This window comes from Triticum urartu, chromosome 7 (assembly GCF_003073215.2).
Source record: "Triticum urartu cultivar G1812 chromosome 7, Tu2.1, whole genome shotgun sequence".
NCBI classification, from domain to species: domain Eukaryota; kingdom Viridiplantae; phylum Streptophyta; class Magnoliopsida; order Poales; family Poaceae; genus Triticum; species Triticum urartu.
The window spans coordinates 212,881,125-212,904,945 of NC_053028.1; the positions used below are offsets into that span (position 1 = coordinate 212,881,125).

Here is a 23,821-nt window from a genome sequence, read left to right on the forward strand (position 1 = left end):
CACATTGCCTCCGTTCGCCGATATGTTGTACAATTACACCACCTTGGTATTTTCCCAGATAGCCTATATGTCCTACACTTGCTTGTCTGAGATAAAAGAAATATGTTACTCTAGTTTCTTCTTCTTCTTCTAAGAATAGCAACTTGTAACGAAATAAGTGGTCTCCTATGCACAAAAACCCATCACTTGTTGGCAGCACCAGAGACACCAACCAAAGCTTGGATGATCCATCTAGAGCCAAGAAAACACCACCTAGCACCACAAGATGCAAAGATACAAAAAAAAAACATCACCATTTTTTTCAAATCAAAAGATAATAAAAGGAAAAAATCCCAAAGAAGACATAAATGAATGCGCAGTCCACACCAAGATCTCTCCACCCTCTCCATCTCCCCTTTTCTCACCCGCCACCTCCTCGCTATTAGTACCCGCGACGCCACCTCTCCCCTCCCCACCCAACCCCTCGCCGCCACCACCCTCCGTCTCCGCCGAGTCCACCGGCTCGGCTCCCTCCCACCCGCCGCTCCTCCCCCTCCTCATCTTCCCCCCTCCTTGTGCAGGCGCGGACGCGAAGCTACAGTGGGCAGGCGAGGCCGCGAGCCATGGGGCCGGCGCCGAGGGCGGGGGGCGAGCCAATGAAGCAGCGGGTGAACCGCTGCCTGCACCGCCTGTCCGACCGGGACACGGAGGCCATGGCCGCCAACGAGCTGGACGCGATCGCGCGCGGGCTGGACGCCGACGAGCTCCCCGTCTTCCTCGCCGCCGTCTCCGACACCCGGGCCACGGACAAGGCGCCGCTGCGGCGCCACTCGCTGCGCCTGCTGGCGCTCCTCGTCGCCGCGCACCCGCGCGACGCCGTGGCGCCGCTCGTGCCCAGGCTCGTCGCCGCCGCGCTGCGCCGGGTGCGCGACCCGGACTCCTCCGTGCGCGCCGCGCTCGTCGACGCCGCGCGCGCCATCGCCGGCGCCGCCGCGCCCCCCGCGGCCCCCGCGGCGCTCGGCCCGCTCGCCGACGCCGTGCTCCACGAGCAGGACCAGTGCGCGCAGCTCGCTGCCGCGCTCGCGGCGGCGGCCGCCGTCGAGGCATCCGCCCCCACCGCCGACCTCGCCGACTACCTCCTCGCGCTCCTCCCGCGCCTCCTCAAGCTCCTCCGCAGCGCCGCCTTCAAGGCCAAGCCGGCGCTCATCTCCCTCATCGGCGCCGCCTCGGCGGCCACCGACGGCGAGGGCGCCGCCACCGCGGTGCCGTGTCTCCGCGACGCGCTCGCCGGGGATGACTGGGCCGCCAGGAAGGCCGCCGCCGAGGCGCTCGCGCTGCTGGCCCTGGAGCACGGCGACGACCTTGCCGCCCACAAGCCCTCCTGCATTGCCGTCTTCGAGGCCAAGAGATTCGACAAGGTCGGCCCCTCGTATAACACCGTCGAGATCTTCTGCTCGTGGATCTGCTTCTTCCTTGTTGACATTTCTATGTTTTTCTTGACAATGCAGGTGAAGATTGTGCGGGAGTCCATGAACCGAATGATCGAGGCGTGGAGAGAGATCCCGGATGCGGAGGAGGATGTGTGCTCCTCCGGCGCGTCGCCGGCCCAGACCAGATCTCCTTCTCTAGCAGGTGATGTGCCTTTTCTTGGCCTGCAGTGTAGTCTCTAGTGTTCTTTTCAAAATTTGAGTAAATTGTTCTCTATTGTTTGGACTTTGGACTAGTATATTAATATGAACTTGCCTGGTAAAAAGACACAAGTGGAGTGGGTTTTGGTGAGACACCAGGCAGGAGAACTGTTCTTTCCTGGTACTATATGACAAGAGGAAATTCAAAAATGTTCCATTTAAATATATGTATGCATTGTACTATTACATATGCATACTCCAATTGGGTTTCCTGGCATATGAGTTTTGACACTATTTTGTTTTGTAATCAAACAGATAGTGCAAGTGACGGTCGATACCCGGCTGATTCCCTAGGCTCCAATTCCGTCCAGTCAGTTACAAAGAGGAACATGCTGCCGGCAAGCAGGTCACCGCCGTCAGTCAGTAACCGAAGGACCAGTCCTTCCATCAGAAGCAAGAAGAGCTCGCCGCCTTCACGCGGCTGCGGCGGCGGCGTGGACCAAGCCAAGAAATGTGACTATAAGGTCGACGTTGCCGTTGCAGCAGACGCCACCCCGATCAGGACGGTGACCGGGGAGAAGCTTCTGAAAGAGGGCAATGTTAGAGCAAGGCTTGAAGCACGGAAGATGCTGTTCCAGAAGAGTGGTGAGAAAGGGTACAATAAGGTGGCCGGGCGCAAGTCGGGGTCTAGAGTTGTTCCGTTTAACGGGGATGGTGACTCGGAAGAGAGCACCGAGGTTGAGGATGATGGGCTGGAGGAGGTTCAGTCAGACCACTCCTCTGAGGAGCTTCAGTTGGTTCACAAAGATGAAGACCTGTCCAAGATCAGGATGCAGCTTGTTCAGATAGAGAATCAGCAGACAAACTTGCTCGACCTCCTCCAGGTAAATTTCTCCTTCTGTTCCATGATCATTCGTGATCAAGAATTCATATAGAGTAGCTTAATTTTATATCGCTCAGGTTTGTAATCTTTTGTATATCTATAATAGTTAGTTCTTTTTTTTCGAGGACTAATAGTTAGTTCTCACAAACATATTTCTCTGATTAAAAAAAATTCTCGCAATATGCAAGCAATCACATTGGAGATTTTTGAAAGGTTATTACTTGTTTAGATCGCTATTTTTCACGGATTCGAGCTTCGTCATGCAAGCAGTACTGTAAACTCTTCAACACATCGTTGTGCTGTAACATACATTGATATAATCCTGGCCTTTCTAGTTGCGGTTTGCATTCGGATATGCTTCTGTGGAATGACTAAATGCTGGAGAGCGGAGCTTAAAAAAACATTTTACAACTATACAGTAGTAATTGTTTCTATGATATCTCTTTAGAACCCGATGAAACTTTTAATTGTTTGGATTTGTGCAACTGCCTCACTACTGGACTAGAAGGATGCATCTCCGGTGTCTGCATTGGATAAACTCGAGAATTAGGCCTTAACTTGATAAAGAAAATGAAAGTAAATAAATGTAAATGTAGTTAGATGTACCATCTTAGCCCACTAAATTTCTTCATTAGTTGTTGAAGGGCATCACAGTTAACAGAGGATGGGATGGGAGTTTGAATCTTGAATTTCACATCAAACTCAAGACACATTTGATGGTAATTGTACATGTGCAAATGAGAAAATCATTAGTACAAAAAGAAGAGTTGATTGTATACTTCTGAACAACATAAACATTGGGGGAACTCATGCATTCCCGGGTTTTCAACATTTGGTCGTGGTGCGTGGCATTGACCAATGATTATTGGTACGAACCATGCATCCATTCAATGTGTCTTGATGGCACTAACCCAATGACACATCAAAATGAGCAGTGGCATGGTATGGGGACAACCTGGACAGACAGGTACATGCCATTTAGTGGCTATATGACAATGTCTTAATCAGCAGCTGTTGAAACTTACGGTCTTATGTTATTTTTCATATAACCCACTAATACTCCCTCCGTAAACAATAGTGACCTAAAACGTCTTACATTTGTTTACAGTGGGGGTAGTTTTTTGTACTTTGTTCCTGCATTTGCAGTCACCATCCAATGTTATAGTCACAGTTCACATAGTATAGAGCAGCATGTTTTTTTCTTTTGCTGCCGATTTATATCCATCATTTTGCAAATGTACACCGTGTCCATGCTTGCTGAAAAATTATCCAATATTTATTTCTCTCTTGTCTTTGTTCATCAGAAATTTATGGGGAGCTCCCAGAATGGGATACGTTCGTTGGAGACAAGGGTGAACGGTCTGGAAATGGCACTGGACGAGATCTCGCGTGATCTGGCCGCCTCTTCAGGAAGGATGCCAAGCAGCGAACCTGACATGAACTGCTGCATCCCGAGCCCAAAATTCTGGAGAAAAAATGAAGGCGGTAGATACACTTCAAGGTACCCCGTCTCCGACCTAGCAAACCACTCCGAGGAGAGCAGAGCTTCTTCTAAGTGGGAGAGGCAGAAGTTTGGAGTTCAGGGTGGGTTTGTGACCAACCCATTAGCAGAGCCAAACACTTCATACGTAAGGAGCACGTTGGTTGCTCAGGAAGGCAGGAGGCAGAATTCAGCCCAATACAAGGCGAGGTAGGTAAGTCGATCGACGCGAATTCACCTCACTCTTTGCAAGTCCACACGAGTAGATACGGTTGGTAGGCCAACCAGATGTGCCGATGACACCTTGAAACCTGACTTTAGCATATCAGAGTAGTCAAAATTCATGGTGCCATACCCACATCATGCAATGCATCTTCACAGAATTTCCAAATTCATGGTACCATACCCACATCATGCAATGCATCTTCACAGAATTCCCTTTCAATTATGGCGACGCTTCCTTTTCGCGCCGGCCCCACATTTATTATCGAATTTCTGGTTATAACGCTATCCTTTCTTATCCAGCCACCTGGCAATTGATGTATTTCCATGGTGTCCATTTTACGCAGGACGCGTTAGGCGCGACAAAAATGCTCCATCTGAAGCCTGAACCACCTGCATCTACAAGGCGGGCGAAGCATCTGAAACAATGTCACTTCATCACATTCTAGGAGGCCTTTTCTTGTTTTCTCCAGAATTCAAAGCTGAGTTTGTACATGAATTTATGGAGTTTTCTTTTGCGAGTTGGTTCGACGATTCAGATTTCTGCGGAACAGAGCCCCTGGGCTCTAAAGCATGAAGACCCCCACAGCCCCACCGCCAGGTGGGCGCCGTTTGTATTATACCTCCGGCCCTGAGACGGCCCCTGCAGGTCTTGAGCTATGCATGTATCTTGCACTGTCTATGTACATAGTTTGGATACGGCAGTTTCTATCTTCGCGAGATGCGCATTGAACAAATGTTCTTGAGTATGCTCTCGCTGAGATCATGAAAGCAAAAGATCCAACAGTGCTGTCCCTTCGCCTGTGCTTCTTTCTTTTTCCTTTACTAGTAAGCATGCACATGCAACGCACGTCTCGACTTATGATCATTATGTGAAAAGATATTTGCATCTTCACCTGCCCTAACAATAGTCAACATCAGTTTATTCAGTGACCATGAGCTGATGTATTTTGACAAAAAACATAGAAGAAAATTTAATGGAATTGTATATATTTTATATACAACATGGGCAGGTTTACTGAACACTGTTAAGAAAAAACTTGCTGCCAACTAAGATTGTTCAGACACAAGAGCAGAACATCTAGTCTTCGCCTTCGACGGCAACACACCTTTGAGAATGGGTCGAAAAAGGGGCAGAAACAAAACATTAAATCAAAAAAATACATATGTTGATCCTTGTAACCATAATAATTCAACAAAAGTAGAACCAGCTACATCTGCTTTGTTTATGATATGGAACCTAATCAGTTTGAAGGTTTGATCATACGCAAAGCAAGCTGTTTCTACTGTTAAAAAAGATGAAATAAAATAAAGTTTCAGCAGGCTCTCTCACCTGCTGATGAAATACATTGAACAGAAAACAGTGACATAAAAGTTCTTGCGACATTATGCTTCTTGGCATCATCAGAGTACTTGTTCTTTGTGACACAATAGCAGTACCATCAGATGAAATAGTTACCGTTAGTAAACATATACATGGGTTATTATGAATACAAAGTTCAAAACTTCCACCAACCGAAGCGGTGTGCTCAACTACATTTGATGTTGTGTTTTGAAAAGCAATCATGTAATTCATGGCTCTATCCTTACTTAAAAGTAATCTTAGTTTTCTGGCCAGTTTACCTCAAACTATGCTTGTATTTCTTTGAACCACTCATATGGGACATGCATTATATTCTATGCACACAAAAAAGTGCAGACACAATGCAGCATTGTCCTCAAAAAAGTACTCCCTCCGTCCGTAAATACTTGTCGGAGAAATGGATGTACCTAGATGTATTCTAGTTCTAGATACATCCATTTTTATCCATTTTAGCGACAAGTAATTCCGGACGGAGGGAGTACATGGTTAGAGAACTGAATTTGTACCTTGCTGCATATTGAAGTACAGTTTGGATCATTTTCACTGGGTCAATGATAACATCCTTGATCATATCAACATACTTCTCTACAGTAACCAAAATGCAAGAGTTAAGTACGGAACCTCTAAAGATTATTAAGCTATTGGAGAAATATGAAACAAGACATTTGTACTGCACTTCAAAATGAACAGCCAAAACACGGTTAAAATGCAGAGACCTATTGTTGCATCTAGCCCAAACTAAGATTGTCTTGTGCCAACCTTCCCAGTAAATACGGTGATCAGGGGAGCCCGCAGAAAATCAGGAACAATTAATTTATGAATTAATAGGCTTGAGACATTAATGGGAGAGCACATATAACATATAATCAGGCTGCAAACAAAGTTATAAGAAAGAAGTGGAGAAATATCTTTAAGATGCTAAAGGAAAATCTGATTATGTAGAACAGAGAATACACAATAGGAAATGATCACAGTTCACTCTCCTGCAATGTAACAACAGTGCATACACATATATTCCTCCCAAGTCACAGTACCTTAATTTCAGAAACTAATGACCAGTCCAAAAAGACATACGTACAAATTATTAGAAAGTCATCACCAGACTGGCAATCAGATAGAAGGGAGAAATGAATTGGTCACGCAGCAGGCCCTCATATGGAGAAAAGAATATACAACACAGTTGGATATGATTATGCTGAATAGAAAACATAAATGGGAGGTACTGCTATCAAGAATCATTCTGTGGCGAAGATAGTTTGAAAAAAGTGATGACCAAGGAAGATAAAGTACCCATCACTGTACCTTCCTGATTCCCTATGACGAGCGTTACATCGTACTCCTCTGTCGAGCTGCTCATCGTTGTGCTGCTTGTTGTCATCTACCTGCGCCTGACCATGATGAAGCACTTTTTCAGCCACGCGCGCTTGGATGGCATCTCCAGGCAATCAGCCAGGGGAACAGCAGGGTGATGCGAGGAGGACAACTGGATTACGGCTGAATAATGATGGTCAGTGACGGCAGAATGATGCGAGGAGGACGCCGGGATTACAGGCGAAGAAAAAAGTATCACTCCACCACCAAGAAAATTAGAAAACTCTCAGAAAAAGGCCATCAGGCAGACAACAAAGTAGACGTAAACATATTTTGATTATAAATAATGGAGTTTGAGTAGCATTAACATATAGTGAAGTACTTAAATGTTTTGAATTGTAGTTAAATAAATATAGCAAACCTTTCCACTTATAGTGAAGGTGAAAATGTATGGATACAAATAGGTGATTTCCCAGAATGTTGTGCAGAAATTCGCCTTTGGGAAGGCTAACCATTTTTATGTTGCTTCACTTTTAGCTTGTCTCACGATGGCAGGTGGGCTGGTCGAGTATGTAATGGTCTTCCTAGAATCCCAATCATCAAGAAAGTCTGAATGTTCATCCTATCGCTTAATTTCGTCGATTGTTGAGGCATGGATAAAAAATATAACTGAATAATTATAAACATCATGATTGTCTTCTGATATGCTTATGAGCTAACACATGTACCTCTTACATACATCCAATTATGGGTCATCATCAGGTTCATGTTCCTGCAAAGGAATAGGAAAAACAATGAGAAATTTAAGCCGAACAAGGAGAAGATCAACAAAAGCTACAGAAAATTATAAACAGCTAGGTGCCATGTCAAGATCCTTAATCAAAAGCAAACTATATTAGTTCAATAAACAGCAATATGAAAAGCATACTGATTAGAAAGAATTAATTAAGCTAACATATGATTTTTCCTTTCTGACTCCTTTATCCTTTCACACTCAGCTCCCTGAGCTCCTCCTCTTTGTTAAATGTATCTTGAAAAAATAGTCATCATGCAAATGTATGTACAAGGGAATTCCATTAGCTTTAGGAAAACTCTAGTACAAGGGAGCTTTTCAGTAGAAGCAGTTTAGTTTTGGAATCCACACCATACACAAATTAAAATCTATTTCTAATATATAACTTACAATCTATGTCAGAGAAATTATCAACAAACTAAAAGGACTACAATCTGCAGCATCCCATGTGTATCCACGCTGCATCGCCTTCCTCTAAGCCTCTGCTGCTGCATGAGATGAAAGAGAGTTATTTACAGGGTCGTACACACACCAGAAATCCTGAAAGCAAAACCTTCTTTCCATCCAGCAATCTTTTCAAGGGAACATGAGAAGCACAACATCGGATGCAGTCGATTGATACATATATACAATTTCTGAATTAATGTGAACACACAGCAGAACCTTACTGAAATCTACAATTTCATAGAAACATGTTAACCAAACACAACAAGAAGCTAAAAAGGAGGTGTCCAATCTGGGTGTTGACCCAAAAGTTGCGGAAGGCATCGGCGACCTCCGGTCAAGTATGGCGGGGCTGTGGCTTGGCGATGCGGTGACGCTGCGCTCGTGCGGGGGTGTGGCGGCGGGGTTGCTGCTCGGTGATGCGGCTGCAGGGCGCTAGCACGGGGCTGCCAACATGGGGCTAGCAGCAGCAACAGCCTCTGCGCGCCATGCTCGTGGCCAAGCTCCGCCTTCGGCGCTGCCCGGCCTCCCTTCTCCTGCCCTCAGCCGCACCACCTACTCGCCTGTTGTGGCCCTACGGCCGCTAACGCTGTGTGCCGCACATGCGCTGCTGTCCGCCATTGCGCCGCTGCTGTCCACCGCCGTCGCCCCCCTTGAACACTTCTCGATGGCAAAGACGAAAACTGGCGAGGAGGATCATGCCACTGGGAGGGCATGCGATGGCAAGCCGGAGGTGCAGCGCCCGGTTGAGGATGAGGTGATCCGATTGTGATCTCTTTCCTTTTTTCGTGCGTGATAGTTGGGTCGCGGCCTCCTTTTTTCGTGCGTGATAGTTGGGTCGCGGCCGCGCGTCGTAGCGGGACGGCAGAGTTTTCGTCCGCACTCTAAAATCGCTAAACGCACTCTTGGCTGGCGGTTAGTGTAATCTGGATGGCTAGATGAAATCAAGTAATTTGGATCGTGAGGCTATAATTGATCAGGGATGTTATGTGTAGATTAGGCTGGGTGCGTTTAGCGATGAATATGTTTGCTTGTTTAATAGTAGTAGAGATCTGTTATGCTGCTAACTCTTGGTTCTGCTTGTTTGAGTGGTTACTACGTGAGTGGCAAAAAATTTGCAAGAAACTGTACTCCCTCCGTAGAGCTCTTTTTTTTTACGGAGGGACTACATCGTGTTGCACGCCCTTTCGATCCCTGACATGTGGGCCAGCCGCTGTTGGGCACACATGTCATAGGCACAAAGACAGCGCAGTCCGTTGCACGCACATACTCCATGTTCTTTTAGATGAACACATACATATTATTTCCTCCGTTCTCCTTTCCTAAATGTCTTTTTTTCCTAAATGTCTTTTTAGAGATTTCAATGTGGACTGTATATGAAGTAAAGTGCGTGAATCTACACTTTAAAATACGTGCAAAATGAGTGAACCTACACTAAAATATGTCTGTATGTAACACATATTGAAATCTCTAGAAAAAATATAAACGGATGGATGGAGTACTAGATAAAACTATAAAAGCTGACCAACAGCGTACAGCGCTGCTCGGCAATAAAAAACCTGAAAGCCCTGATAATGTTTTCCAGCATACAGCAACGCTAGGGAAGAAACAGATCTACAAATCCTAAAACACAGCCGCCCACGTCCCAGTATCAGTATTCAGTACCAAACGCGAAATTCAAAGCCCCCAGGCACAGGCAGGACCTGGGCCTGCCTTTCAACCATCTTCAAAATGTGCACAGGCAGAATGTGCATATGTGAAAGCAGTCATATAACAGGAATCATGTACCTAAACTGTCCCAGATCTTGTCCACAAGGTTCTGTGATGTCGCTACAAAACTCGGATGCAAAAAAGATATATACAAAAACTTGTGTTCATATAGGTTCCTATCATGATATCATTAGCCAAAATAACATGCCACGGCAGTGAGCGCAAAAGGCTGGAATAAAAGTGGAGGTGACCGCACGTATATATCGAAGCTACTCCAATAACTCGCTCCGACTTGCCTCAAACTTCCAATTTGCTAAGCAGTAATCATCAAGGAGAAAATGAAGTATATGCACCCTTGCAGGTTAAATGAAAGGCAGCAGTCAAATAACTGAACCACAATTCTCAGGCTGCTCAGAGGAATTTTTCGACGATCAACTTCAATCACTCACTGTATGTCAACTAGATGAACACATGCATGTGGAAGAGCAGGTGTTCCAGCATAATCAAGATGCAACTACCAACTACTCCAAGTAGATCCTTCTCCAATTAGTGGCAAAGCAGCGCAAACGTACAGTTTCGACATACTATTCTTCTGGTGATGATGGTGGCTGTAGGTCTAACTTGTATGCCTGAATTTCCATTGGTGAGATGAGAACATTACCCTCCTGAGCTACATCGCCAATTTGCTCGAGATACCCTAGCATTTCAGGGTCATCATTTAAGAGGTTCAGAGAGGTTGCCTTCACATTTAAAACCGATAGATCTTTGAACATGTCAAATAGATTTACAGCCTCTTCCCCGATATTTGTACACTGTAACCCACCCCTTTTGCAGTATGATGCATCCCAGCCCCTTCTCTGCAACAGAATGGCAAATCTTGGCTCAACTGCTTCCGTATGAGCAAACCTTAGAGGCTGAGGGACCTTCAAGTTGACAACATGTATATCACAGGGCAAAGAAGTAGCCAATGGAGTAAATGTCTGTTGAGGAAGCTTAAAGGATTTTTCATGAAGGTTTTTGCTCACAAAAGCATGCATTGGGTAGTTCAGGTGCGCCCCCACACGGTGGGAAAGGAGTGATGGTTGAAGAGTAATTGAATTGTGAGATTTAGGCAAAGCAGACACATTAGACTCCATGAGGAGATGGAAGATTACATTCATGGGACGGTTGTCCATTACCCCCTGCCCCAAACCACGGCCATCGTCCCGAACCAGCCTACGATCCAACATAATCTCCATCCATCCTTTTTTCAAGCTTGCTGCTCCTAATGATTGCTTGGAGTGTACTGAAAACCGGTTGCCAAGTGAATCCTGTAAGAAGGCAAGTGATGGCATTGGGTAATAATTGCCCTGCAAGGGGATCTTATCATATGTCTGCCTCCGACTCATCTGAAAGCCATTCAGATCAGAATAGAACACTCTCTGGTTGTCAATATCTGTCTTGTATCTGACAATTAGCTCCCTGTCATCAAATACACGACCGACAAGTTCAACATGGTATTCCTTCTCAACCAGCATATCCTGTATAGAGTCCCCGCAACTATAAATGCGTGTGCTATGTGAGAGAGGTGACTTATCCCACTCTGTCTTTGGAAGGGAATGGGCTTCTTGAACCAATGGCCCTTCAGTTAGGATGAAATATCCTCCTTCCTTAACAATTGGCCTTGCTTCCCCAATAGGTTTGAACAAGTATGCCCCACTTCCACGACTGCTGTACATGGCAATTTCTTCGCCTATCTCAGTTTTCTCCCCATGTTTGTGACGAGTGACTGTCTGGAGGAGGCCACGACTTACATCAAAAGAAAGAGTATGATAAGAATTCTTCATCTCCACAGTTTTACCTTCAAGATTTGAACAATGATATGGTTCAGGGCAAGAAAATTCTTGGGAAGCGGTGAATGTTTTCACCACAGCAGGAGTAGCCTTTTCACAGTCCTGGCCCACGGCCACATAGTAAGTCTCCAAACCCAGTGCAGGAACAGAAGCTCTCCAATACAGACGGTGCCGGCCAGTAGAAAACTTCTCACCACTGGCATACTGCCACTCAGGGGAAATTTGACATTTCAAACAGGACCCAGTTGAATTGAGAACAGATACATCAGGATTGCTTACCACAATCATAACAATCTCATCCCTTGTTTGCTCTAATGGGTTAAAAAAGACAACAGAATGTGTCTTCCCTTCATGAGGGTTGAGAACCCTATGCACAGGTTGAACATCATACTTTGATCGTTCCTGCACCGGCTCAAAATGTGATAAAATTGTAGGATCAGATCTATCATGGACATCTCCCAAAAGCACTTCGACTGCCCTTGACATAAATAGCTGCAAATCTTGCAAAGAAGTGTGCATTCGAGTCCCATAGTCCACTACGACATGATCCTTAGCTGTGCCAGTTACCCCATCATGATGCTGAAAAAGTGCCAAATTCCTCCTTGCTGCTGTTAGTTTGTGAGAGAAACTGATGGGAAGTTTTGCACACTGAAATTTCTGACAGTATCCAAGAACAAATGAACTCAGAATCTCTGAGGCACGGAGTGTCTGCTCTAGAACGCGGTCAACTGCTTTGAAGAATGGCCTTGATACATAGTAACCACTCCAGTAATCCTGATTTCTATCAGCATATGTAAAGAAGTCCCCTGAAAGTGTTGGAAAACCTTGCAGCTCAACAGAACCAACTTCACCAGGGCGTGTATAGTTTATCTTTTCAGCTTCATCTCTCAGTGTAGAGAAGTAATCCTCCAGGGTTCCAAATTTGACTTCAGCATTCAGATGGGGATTAGAATTGATGTAATCAAAAAGCTTCTCATAATTGCGAAATTGTGCTTCTGCTTCCTCGGTATTAACATACCGGAAATCATCTCCCAAAGGAATGAGAAGTGTATTTGTTCTGTACAGGGTTGACTTTTTCCTGTATTGATCTAGAAGTTTCGTTGCTCTCTCTTGCACATTGTTTGAATCTGTTTCAACTGGATCATATCTCCATGGGCAAGACTCATAGCTGAAACCACGCATTCGAGCAAAGTCAAACTGACAGCAGATAGCTGGTTCTGGTCCACAGGTGTGTGGTATGTCATAAGAATAGAAGGGCATCATATGAACAAATATGTCTGTCGTTTCTTCGATATCCCAGTTCTGCCTCCACAAATATTCAAGATTCTGTTTCCTCGCAAGCTCCTTTTTCAGCTCATAGTGTGTTCGCTGGATCAACATGTTATGGAAACCCATTCTCCTCAGTAGATAAGCCATGGTAGATGAATAGCCAAATGGGTCAATGGACCAAGAATTCTTGGGAATAACTCCAATGGTATCATTGAGCCACATGTTCCCCTCCATCATCTGAGGTAAAGAAAATTAGGAAGATCGTCATATTAGATTGCAATAGATAATTATTCCAACCCATATTATAGTAATAACCGGCACTAGCTATTTAGTCTAGATCCCAGGTTGGTGAAAGATTAGATCAACTCTCATAAATTCTAAACATCATGTTTGAGTGCAAATAACATGTGGCTTGATTCAGACTAGAAATAGCTGATTGACTTAAAGGTTCAAAGAAACAATGTGGTAGGGAGCAGAAGACGATTCATAGTCTATTTCCAAACTAATGAGTGTAGTTTTAATATCATTTTGTCGCAATGTATAGCAGAAAGCAATATCTGAGTCCATTTTTTTGCATGAGCAAAAACAGCATGGTTAAATAGCATGAAAACGCATTCAATAAAAGACTGTCCCTACTGAGGTGTTTTCCCAATATGTACAGTTCATTCTTTCTCATATTGTTTCTGTGCGGCGAGATATACAAGTAGGAAAAGAACACGCTTAATTCATGCATGAGGTACAATTGAAGGTCATAACATGGCATATTTAGCACTAGGGAAATCTGAAACATAATACCAAATATATAAATATGATTCGAGTATACTTGCCTGCTCTATGATGGCAAAATAGTGGGAGTTTGCCTGCATTTAAGAAATGACGGAAATATAAGTACCTTCTATTTAGAAAGAAATAGATTATATGGCAAAATCAAAGTTCTGATGAGTAAACTTGTCATGTCTGAAGACAGGATTAAACCAACATACAGAATTCAATAAATTCAAAGCGCAATAAGTAAAAGGCCTACAAGGTTTATCCATAAATAAAAATCAGCAAAATACCAGTAACAGATTAATCATCAAATGCTCCACTTATATAGTACTAAATCCGGTCATTTAGATTATTATTCTCGAGGGACAACAAAGAGACATAGTTTTCACAATGCTCTACTCAGAGGTTTTATGTTATTAAACAATGACTGACTGACACAAAAGAGCTCGCAGCAGAACTAAACTATTGCAGGCAAACATATGTGAATTCTGTTTGTGATCCTTTAGCCATAATGTTAAATGTTGAATCTCCTCTTCATGTGCACTCAGAAGTTTTATGTTATTAAACAATGACTAACTGACACACAAGAAAGGTCACAGCAGAACTAAAGTATTGAAGGCAAACATATGAAACATGCGAATGCTGTTTGTGATCCTTTAGCCATGCTGTTAAATGCTGAATCTCCTCTCCATGTGCACCAAGAACATGTACTCTTAGACCGACCGGTATATGACATGGATACATCATTCGCACACATACTCATTGAATTTTTAAGTTTCCAGATCATGAAGTGGGCAGGTAGATGCAAGCAGTCCAGTATAGACAACAACGATCGAACATAATATGCCCAAAATGATTGGTAAGCATCAAACGAGCAAGTTAGGTAAAATGAAATAGAAGTCCATTCCATGCATAACCTAGCCCCAAACAGCAACATCCATGACAGAAATAAACAATACAAGGAACAGAAATTATGCTATACTCGTAAAACCCTTAATAAACCATGAGAATTTGCTCATCTGACCTCATCGTTCATGACCCAGCCGCCACTGACAATCTCGAGCTGTCCGTCGTGCACGAGCTTGGCAAACTCCTCCTGCTTCTTCCGCGGGGCGTCACGCCACCACCTCTCCAGGTACGACATCTCCTCCCATATGAACTTCCTGCGGGGATCCTGCACGACGGGGCAAAATTGGCCGTCAGAAAACAAGCCTGGGCCATGAAACCGCGTCTCGCATGGGCACGGAGATCTGGACGAACCTTGGAGAGGGATTCGATGATGGTGTCGAGGATGTGGCGCGACTGGCGGTCGTAGTACTCCTCGACGGTGTGGATCCAGCCGGGGTCGTTGTGGGAGTGGGGCGCGACGAAGACCTTGAGCTTCTCGGCGTCCCACTCGTCGCCCTTGTAGGTGACCTCCCACCCCTGCTTCCACGCGCCGCCGTCCACGTCGTCGAACTGGATCCGGTCGTAGAGGTCCTTGGTGGTGATGTCGACGGGCGCCTCGCGGCCGGCCCTGGCGGCGACGGCGGCCGCGGCGGCCTCCGCCGCCACGGAGTCGCGGCGGAAGGCCGGCCTGCGGGTGAGGCGGGCGCGGGGGCGGGCGGGGGACGGCGCGGCGGACGGGGAGGAGGGGAAGCCTAGGCGGAGGAAGGCGAAGAGGAAGAGGAAGAAGAAGAAGGCGGCGGCGAGCTGGAGGACGCGGCGGGAGGAGGAGGAGGAGGAGGCGGAGGCGGGGTGGGGGCCGCGGCGGCGGGTGGAGGCGGGGGCTACCTTGGCGCGGTGGTGGTGCGCCTTCGGCTTGGAGGTGGTCGGGAGGAGCGCGCCGGTGCGGCCGCCGCCGCCGGAGAAGAGGTGCATCGCCGCCGGCGGGGAGGCGCTGCTGGTGCGGCGGTGGGAGGAGAGGAAATGGCGAGTGAACTGACCTCGCGCCCGGGGTCGCGGCGGGGGTCGTTTCGATTGGTTTTCCTCCGGCCCGGTGATATTTCTGGGTGCTTCGTTGGTGCGCAGCAGAGCGTTGGGGCCCCCTCGTGGAGCTTCTGTCACTGACAGGTGGCCCCTCCGTCTGCGGGTTTGTTGGCTCGGTGTTTGGTGGCGGATTTTGCAAGTCACGGCAGGAAAGGAATTGTGGATCGGTGGGCGACGGAAGGAAATGTGTTGCGCGGAGTAGTATCTTTATTGACTTCATTAAACAAGCAAATTATATGGGCGATGTTACCGGTGGATGATTTTAGCCAGAATAAACTGCCCCCTGAGCCGTCCAATCAAACGCTCCCAGCCGGATCGGGCAGCTCCCATGGCAGGGACGAGACTTGCCTGCTCCCTGCGCATCCTCCCATCTGTGCTTTCGTGTACGTGACTTGATTTGATTGGAACAAAATAAGACTCGGTTCCACCCTTTTAAAATCAGGGAAGGAGATGATTAGATTAGAAAGGAAAAAAGACAGTCGTATGATGAAGTGGGAGCACGAATGGGAGCATGGGGAGGGAGCAGGCAAGCCGAATCCCCATGGCAGCACCAACATGAGCAGTTCCATGGCAGCGCCCGCAGAGCCCAAGCATCCCGGCAGCACTCCATTGCAGCGTCGGCGAAGCTTCAACGCCGGTGGCGCTTCAATGCAACTCCGGCAGGTTGCAGCTCCGGCGGCGTTTTATTACAACCCTGCACACTTTGCTGCAACTCTGGATTTCCCCCTCTACTTCACCGGTTGCTGCAGCCCGCCGGCTGGCCTACACCACCGCACCGTCGGCGCCACTACGCTTCATTGCAGCTTCGGTGGCCCCCCGCGATGCTTCGTCGCAGCAATGGCGAGCCCCCTCTACTTCACAGACTACTACAGCCCGTCTGCCAACCCGCAGTGTCGCACCGTGCTACTTCTTAAGTTTGCGTTGCTTTTTCCTTGAAGAGGAAATGGTGATGCACCAAGATAAGTATTTCTCTCAGTTAGAGAATCAAAGTATCAATCCAGTAGAAGACAACGCTCAAATCATTAATATCTGCACAAATAATCAAACAACTTGCATCCAACGCGATAAAGGGGTTGTCAATCCCTTCACGATCACTTACAAAAGTGAGATCTAATAAAGATAGATAAAACTAAACAAAAGATAAAGTAAATATTTTGGGGGGGGGGGGGTTGGTTTATAAATCAGAAAGTAAAAGATTACAAAATAGTAGATTGGAAACTAATACGATGGAAAATAGTAGATCGGAAACTTATATGATGGAAATAGACCCGGGGGCCATAGGTTTCATAGAGGCTTCTTTTAAGATATCAAATAATATGGCGGGTGAACAAATTACTGTCGAGCAATTAATAGAAAGGCGCAAAGTTATGACGATATCTAAGACAATGATTAACAAATATATGCATCGCGCCCATGTCAAGTAGACTGAAACGATTCTGCATCTACTACTATTACCCCACACATCGACCGACTCCTACCTGCATTTAGAGTATTAAGCTTATGAAGAACATAGTAACACATTAAGTAAGATGACATGATGTAGAGGAATAAATTCAAGCAATATGATATAAACCCCATCTTTTTATCCTCGATGGCAACAATCAATACATGCCTTACTTCCCCTACTGTCACTGGGAAAGGACACCGCAAGATTGAGCCCAAAGTTAAGCACTTCTTCTATTGCAAGAAAAACCAATCTAGTTGGCCAAACTAAACCGTTAGTTCGAAGAGAATTACAAAGATATCAAATCAAGCATATAAGAATTCAAAGATTCAAATAATATTCATAGATAAGCTTGTTTGTGAACGTAGCTTCAATTTCAAAAAAAATCCTACGATCACGCAAGATCTATCTAGGAGATGCATATCAACGAGAGGGAGAGAGTGTGTCCACGTACCCTCGTAGACCAAAAACGGAAGTGTGAGGTTAACGTGGTTGATGTAGTCGAACGTCTTCACGATCCTACCGATCTAGTACCGAACGTATGGCACCTCCGAGTTCTGCACACGTTCAGCTCGATGACGTCCCTCGAACTCTTGATCTAGCAGAGGGTCGGGGGAGAGTTTCGTCAGCACGACAGTGTGGTGACTGTGATGGTGATGTGATCCACGCAGGGCTTCGCCTAAGCACTACAACGCTATGACCAGAGGAGTAAACTGTGAAGGGGGCACCATATATAGCTAAGAGAACAATTGTTGTGCTTTGGGATGCCCCTGCCCCGTATATAAAGGAGGGGAGGAGGAGTCCGGCCACCAAGGGGGCGCGCCAAAGGGGGAGTCCTACTAGGACTCCACTCCTAGTAGGATTCGCCCCCCTCTTTTCCTTCTCTCGGAGGGGGAAAAGGGAGAAGGAGAGGGAAGAGGAGAAATAAAGGGGGACACGCCCCCTCCCCTAGTCCAATTTGGACTCCCCATGGGAGGGGGCGCGACCACCTCTTGTGGGCTGCCTCCCCTCTCCCCTATGGCCCGTAAAGGCCCAATAATTCCCCGGGGGGTTCCGGTAACCCCTCAGTACTCCAAAATATACCTGAACCATTCTAAAACCATTTCGGTGTCAGAATATCATTGTCCAATATATCAATCTTTACCTCTCGACCATTTTAAGACTCCTCGTCATGTCTGTGATCTCGTCCTGGACTCCAAACAATCTTCGGTCACCAAAACACATAACTCATAATACAAATCATCATCGAACGTTAAGCGTGCGGACCCTATGGGTTCGAGAACTATGTAGACATGACCGAGACACATCTATGGTCAATAACCAATAGCGGAACCTGGATGCTCATATTGGTTCCTACATATTCTATGAAGATCTTTATCGGTCAAACCGCAATAACAACATACGTTATTCCCTTTGTCATCAGCATGTTACTTGCCCGATATTCGATCGTCGGTATCCTCATACTTAGTTCAATCTTGTTATCGGCAAGTCTCTTTACTCATTCCGTAATGCATCATCCCGCAACTAACTCATTAGTCACATTGCTTGCAAGGCTTATAGTGATGCGCATTACCGAGAGGGCCCAGAGATACCTCTCCGATACTCAGAGTGACAAATTCTAATCTTGATCTATGCCAACCCAACAAACACCTTCGGGGACACCTGTAGAGCATCTTTATAATCACCCGGTTACGTTGTGATGTTTGATAGCACACAAGGTGTTCCTCCGGTGTTCGGGAGTTGCATAATCTCATAGTTAGAGGAATATGTATAAGTCATGAAGAAAGTAATAGCAATAAAACTTAAAGATCATTATGTTAAGATAAAAGATGGGTCTTGTCCATCACATCATTCTCTAATGATGTGATCTCGTTCATCAAATGACAACACATGTCTATGGTCCGGAAACTTAACCGTCTTTGATTAACGAGCTAGTCAAGTAGAGGCAAACTAGGGACACTCTGTTTTGTCTATGTATTCACACATGTACTAAGTTTCCGGTTAATACAATTCTAGCATGAATAATAAACATTTATCATGATATAAGGAAATATAAATAACAACTTTATTATTGCCTCTAGGGCATATTTCCTTTAGTCTCCCACTTGCACTAGAGTCAATAATCTAGATTACAGAGTAACGATTCTAACACCCATGGAGCCTTGGTGTTGACCATGTTTTGCTCGTGGAAGAGGCTTAGTTAACATGTCTGCAATATTCAGATCCGTATGTATTTTGCAAATCTCTATGTCTCCCTCCTTGACTTGATCGCACATGGAGTTGAAGCGTCTCTTGATGTGTTTGGTTCTCTTGTGAAATCTGGATTCCTTCGCTAAGGTAATTGCTCCAGTATTGTCACAAAAGATTTTCATTGGACCCGGTGCACTAGGTATTACACCTAGATCGGATATGAACTCCTTCATCCAGACTCCTTCATTTGCTGCTTCCGAAGCAGCTATGTACTCCGCTTCACACGTAGATCCCGCCACGACGCTCTGCTTGGACTGCACCAACTGATAGCTCCACCATTCAATATAAATACATATCCGGTTTGTGACTTAGAGTCATCCGGATCAGTGTCAAAGCTTGCATCGACGTAACCATTTACGACAAGCTCTTTATCACCTCCATAAACGAGAAACATATCCTTAGTCCTTTTCAGGCATTTCAGGATGTTCTTGACCGTTGTCCAGTGATCCACTCCTGGATTACTTTGGTACCTCCCTGCTAAACTTATAGCAAGGCACACATCAGGTCTGGTACACAGCATTGCATACATGATAGAACCTATGGCTGAAGCATAGCGAATGACTTTCATTTTCTCTCTATCTTCTGAAGTGGTCGGGCATTGAGTCTGACTCAACTTCACACCTTGTAACACAGGCAAGAACCCTTTCTTTGACTGATCCATTTTGAACTTCTTCAAAACTAGGTATGTGCTTTGTGAAAGTCTAATTAGGCGTCTTGATCTATCTCTATAGATCTTGATGCCTAATATATAAGCGGCTTCACGAGGTCTTTCATTGAAAAATTCTTATTCAAGTATCCTTTTATGCTATCCAGAAATTCTGTATTATTTACAATTAACAATACGTGTCATCCATATATAATATCAGAAATGCTACAGAGCTCCCACTCACTTTCTTATAAATACAGGCTTCTCCAAAAGTCTGTATAAAACCATATGCTTTGATCACACTATCAAAGCATATATTCCAACTCCGAGAGGCTTGCACCAGTTCATAAATGGATCGCTAGAGCTTGCACACTTTGTTAGCACCTTTAGGATCGACAAAACCTTCTGGTTGCATCATATACAACTCTTCTTTAGGAAATCCATTAAGGAATGCAATTTTGACATCCATTTTCCAAATTGCATAATCCTAAAATGCGGCAATTGCTAACATCATTCAGACAAACTTAAGCATCGCTACGGGTAACAAGGTCTCATCGTAGTCAATCCCTTGAACTTGTCGAAAACCTTTCGCAACAAGTCGAGCTTTGTAGATAGTAACATTACCGTCAGCGCCAGTCTTCTTCTTGAAGATCCGTTTATTCTCTATGGCTTGCCGATCATCAGGCAAGTCAACCAAAGTCCATACTTCGTTCTCATACATGGATCCCATATCAGATTTCATGGCCTCAAGCCCTTTCGCGAAATCTGGGCTCATCATCGCTTCCTCATAGTTCGTAGGTTCGTCATGGTCTAGTAACATGACTTCCAGAATAGGATTACCGTACCACTCTAGTGCAGAACATACTCTGGTTGACCTACGAGGTTCGGTAGTAACTTGCTCTGAAGTATCATGATCATCATCATTAGCTTCTTCACTAATTGGTGTAGGCATCACTGGAACTGATTTCTGTGATGAACTACTTTCCAATTTGGGAGAAGGTACAATTACCTCATCAAGTTCTACTTTCCTCTCACTCACTTATTTTGAGAGAAACTCCTCTAGAAAGGATTCATTCTTAGAAACGAATATCTTGCCTTCGGATCTGTGATAGAAGGTGTACCCAACAGTTTCCTTTGGGTATCCTATGAAGACGCATTTCCCCGATTTGGGTTCGAGCTTATCAGGCTGAAACTTCTTCACATAAGCATCACAACCCCAAACTTTAAGAAACGAAAACTTAGGTTTCTTGCCGAACCATAGTTCATATGGAGTCGTCTCAGCGGATTTAGATGGCGCCCTATTTAACGTGAATGCAGCCGTCTCTAAAGTATAACCCCAAAACAATAGTGGTAAATCAGTAAGAGACATCATAGATCGCACCATATCTAATAAAGTACGGTTACGACATTTGGACACACCATTACACTCTGGTGTTCCAGGTGGCGTGAGTTGCGAAACTATTCCACATTGTTTTAAATGAAGACCAAACTCATAACTCAAATATTCACCTCCGCGATCAGATCGTAGAAACTTTATTTTCTTGTTACGATGATTTTCCACTTCACTCTGAAATTCTTTGAACTGTTCAAATGTTTTAGACTTATGTTTCATTAAGTAGATATACCCATATCTGCTCAAATCATCTGTGAAGGTCAGAAAATAATGATACCCGCCGCGAGCCTCAACACTCATCGGACCGTATACATCAATATGTATTATTTCCAATAAGTCAGTGGCTCGCTCCATTGTTCTGGAGAACGGAGTCTTAGTCATCTTGCCCATGAGGCATGGATCGCAAGCATCAAGTGATTCATAATCGAGTGATTCTAAAACCCATCAGCATGGAGTTTCTTCATGCGTTTTACACCAATATGACCTAAACGACAGTGCCATAAATAAGTTGCACTATCATTATTAACTTTGCATCTTTTGGCTTCAATATTATGAATATGTGTATCACTACAATCGAGATTCAACAAAAATAGACCACTCATCAAGGGTGCATGACCATAAAAGATATTACTCATATAAATAGAACAACTATTATTCTCTGATTTAAATGAATAACCGTCTCGCATCAAACAAGATCCAGATATAATGTTCATGCTGAACGCTGGCACCAAATAACAATTTTTCAGGTTTAAAACTAATCCCGAAGGTAGACGTAGAGGTAGTGTGCCGACGCCGATCACATCGACCTTGGAACCATTTCCGACGTGCATCATCACCTCGTCCTTATCCAATCTTTATTTAATTCGTAGCCCCTGTTTCGAGTTGCAAATATGAGCAACAGAACCAGTATCAAATACTCAGGCACTACTACGAGCATTGGTAAGGTACACATCAATAACATGTATATCAATATACCTTTCACTTTGCCATCCTTCTTATCCGCCAAATACTTGGGGCAGTTCGGCTTCCGGTGACCAGTCCCTTTGCAGTAGAAGCACACAGTTTCAGGCTTAGGTCCAGACTTGGGCTTCTTCCCGGGAGTAGCAACTTCCTTGCTATTCTTCTTGAAGTTCCCCTTCTTCCCTTTGCCCTTTTTCTTGAAACTAGTGGTCTTGTTAACCATCAACACTTGATGCTCCTTCTTGATTTCTACCTTTGTAGCTTTAAGCATCGCGAAGAGCTCGGGAATTGTCTTTTCCATCCCTTGCATGTTATAGTTCATCATGAAGCATTTATAGCTTGGTAGCAGTGATTGAAGAACTCTGTCGATGACACTATCATCAGGAAGATTAACTCCCAGCTGAGTCAAGTGGTTATGGTACCCAGACATTCTGAGTATGTGTTCACTGATAGAACTATTCTCCTCCATCTTGCAGCTATAGAACTTGTTGGAGACTTCATATCTCTCAACTCAGGCATTTGTTTGAAATATTAACTTCAACTCTTGGATCATCTCATATGCTCCATGACGTTCAAAATGTCTTTGAAGTCCCGATTCTAAGCCGTAAAGTATGGCACACTAAACTATCGAGTAGTCATCCACTATTGCAGGATGCTGCTAAGGCGACACTACGATCAGAGACCCTTCGACGAAACTGTGTGCGATGCAATAATCGCAGACGGTGGTGTAAAAACCCCATCAAAAAAGGTGCAAAACGTTTGCGATGACAGATGCATCAAACACGGTTCGGATTTTAGTTGCATGTGCGATGCATGGCATACGGTTCAGTTCAATTAACTATCCACGATGAGGAGGAATAAAAGAAATGGGCAGCCATATGAAGGTGTGTGCGATATACATCATACGATTCACTCGGATGAACTGTTTGTGATTAGGCAACACAAAAGAAATGATCAGCTAGATCAAGGTGTGTGCGATATACGACATGCCGTTCACTCGGATGAACTGTTTGCGTTGAGACATGAGAACAGAAACGGTTCAACTTAACAAGATGTGTGTGATATGCGGCAAACAGGTCTGTAATCGAAAACGTGTTCGAAGACCGATAACAACACAGACGATTACTGCTAACAAGCCGTATGTGTTGTGAGCAAATGATTGCTGGTATACAATTGTGAGTGATTGATGAAAACATCACCAACAGGTTCCATTGTTTAGTCCGTGTGCGATGTTATTTTCTTTGTCCACACAACATCTACACTCTGTCTACAGAGCATCAACATATATACTTAAAAAGACAGCACTGCATAACCAAATTAAGCATACAATTACACAAGTGACTACACACATAACATTTCCACACACCAAAGTAAGCAATTACATGCATACTAAAGTAGGAGAAACGAGGATCTAATCATCTACTTATTGTTGCGATGACGCTTGCCATTGTTCTGCTTCCGGCTGGATCCCTGGCCGT

General features: G+C 44.9%; 2 protein-coding genes across 3 annotated transcripts; one reads left to right on the plus strand and one right to left on the minus strand.

The window, feature by feature from the left end:
* Nucleotides 1-380: 380 nt before the first annotated feature.
* On the plus strand, nt 381-4,990 carry LOC125522394 (TORTIFOLIA1-like protein 5). 2 transcript variants are annotated; one of them, XM_048687454.1, is made up of 5 exons: nt 381-1,397; nt 1,488-1,611; nt 1,923-2,491; nt 3,795-4,180; nt 4,540-4,990. In XM_048687454.1, the coding sequence occupies exons 1-5, from the start codon at nt 603-605 to the stop codon at nt 4,547-4,549; spliced, it is 1,884 nt and encodes a 627-aa protein (XP_048543411.1). In that variant the 5' UTR covers nt 381-602; the 3' UTR covers nt 4,550-4,990. The 2 variants fall into 2 exon arrangements, with proteins under 2 accessions (XP_048543411.1, XP_048543412.1); XM_048687455.1 differs by having other exon boundaries at nt 382-1,397; nt 3,795-4,184.
* Nucleotides 4,991-9,835: 4,845 nt separating this feature from the next.
* LOC125522393 (alpha-mannosidase 2) lies at nt 9,836-15,651 on the minus strand. Its single transcript, XM_048687453.1, has 4 exons — nt 14,943-15,651; nt 14,707-14,856; nt 13,742-13,774; nt 9,836-13,151 (listed from the first exon to the last, which is right to left on the minus strand). Exons 1-4 carry the CDS (start codon nt 15,540-15,542, stop codon nt 10,398-10,400), a joined length of 3,537 nt encoding a protein of 1,178 aa, XP_048543410.1. The 5' UTR covers nt 15,543-15,651; the 3' UTR covers nt 9,836-10,397.
* Nucleotides 15,652-23,821: the final 8,170 nt, after the last annotated feature.

Coding starts and splice junctions, on each gene's coding strand:
- LOC125522393 (XM_048687453.1), bottom strand. CDS start 15,542: ATGCACCTCTTCTCCGGCGGCGGCGGCCGCACCGGCGCGCTCCTCCCG. Junction 13,775..14,706: donor GCTGGGTCATGAACGATGAG/GTCAGATGAGCA, acceptor TCTTAAATGCAG/GCAAACTCCCACTATTTTGC. Junction 13,152..13,741: donor ATTTTGCCATCATAGAGCAG/GCAAGTATACTC, acceptor TCTTTACCTCAG/ATGATGGAGGGGAACATGTG.
- LOC125522394 (XM_048687454.1), top strand. CDS start 603: ATGGGGCCGGCGCCGAGGGCGGGGGGCGAGCCAATGAAGCAGCGGGTG. Junction 1,398..1,487: donor AGGCCAAGAGATTCGACAAG/GTCGGCCCCTCG, acceptor TTGACAATGCAG/GTGAAGATTGTGCGGGAGTC. Junction 2,492..3,794: donor ACTTGCTCGACCTCCTCCAG/GTAAATTTCTCC, acceptor TTTGTTCATCAG/AAATTTATGGGGAGCTCCCA.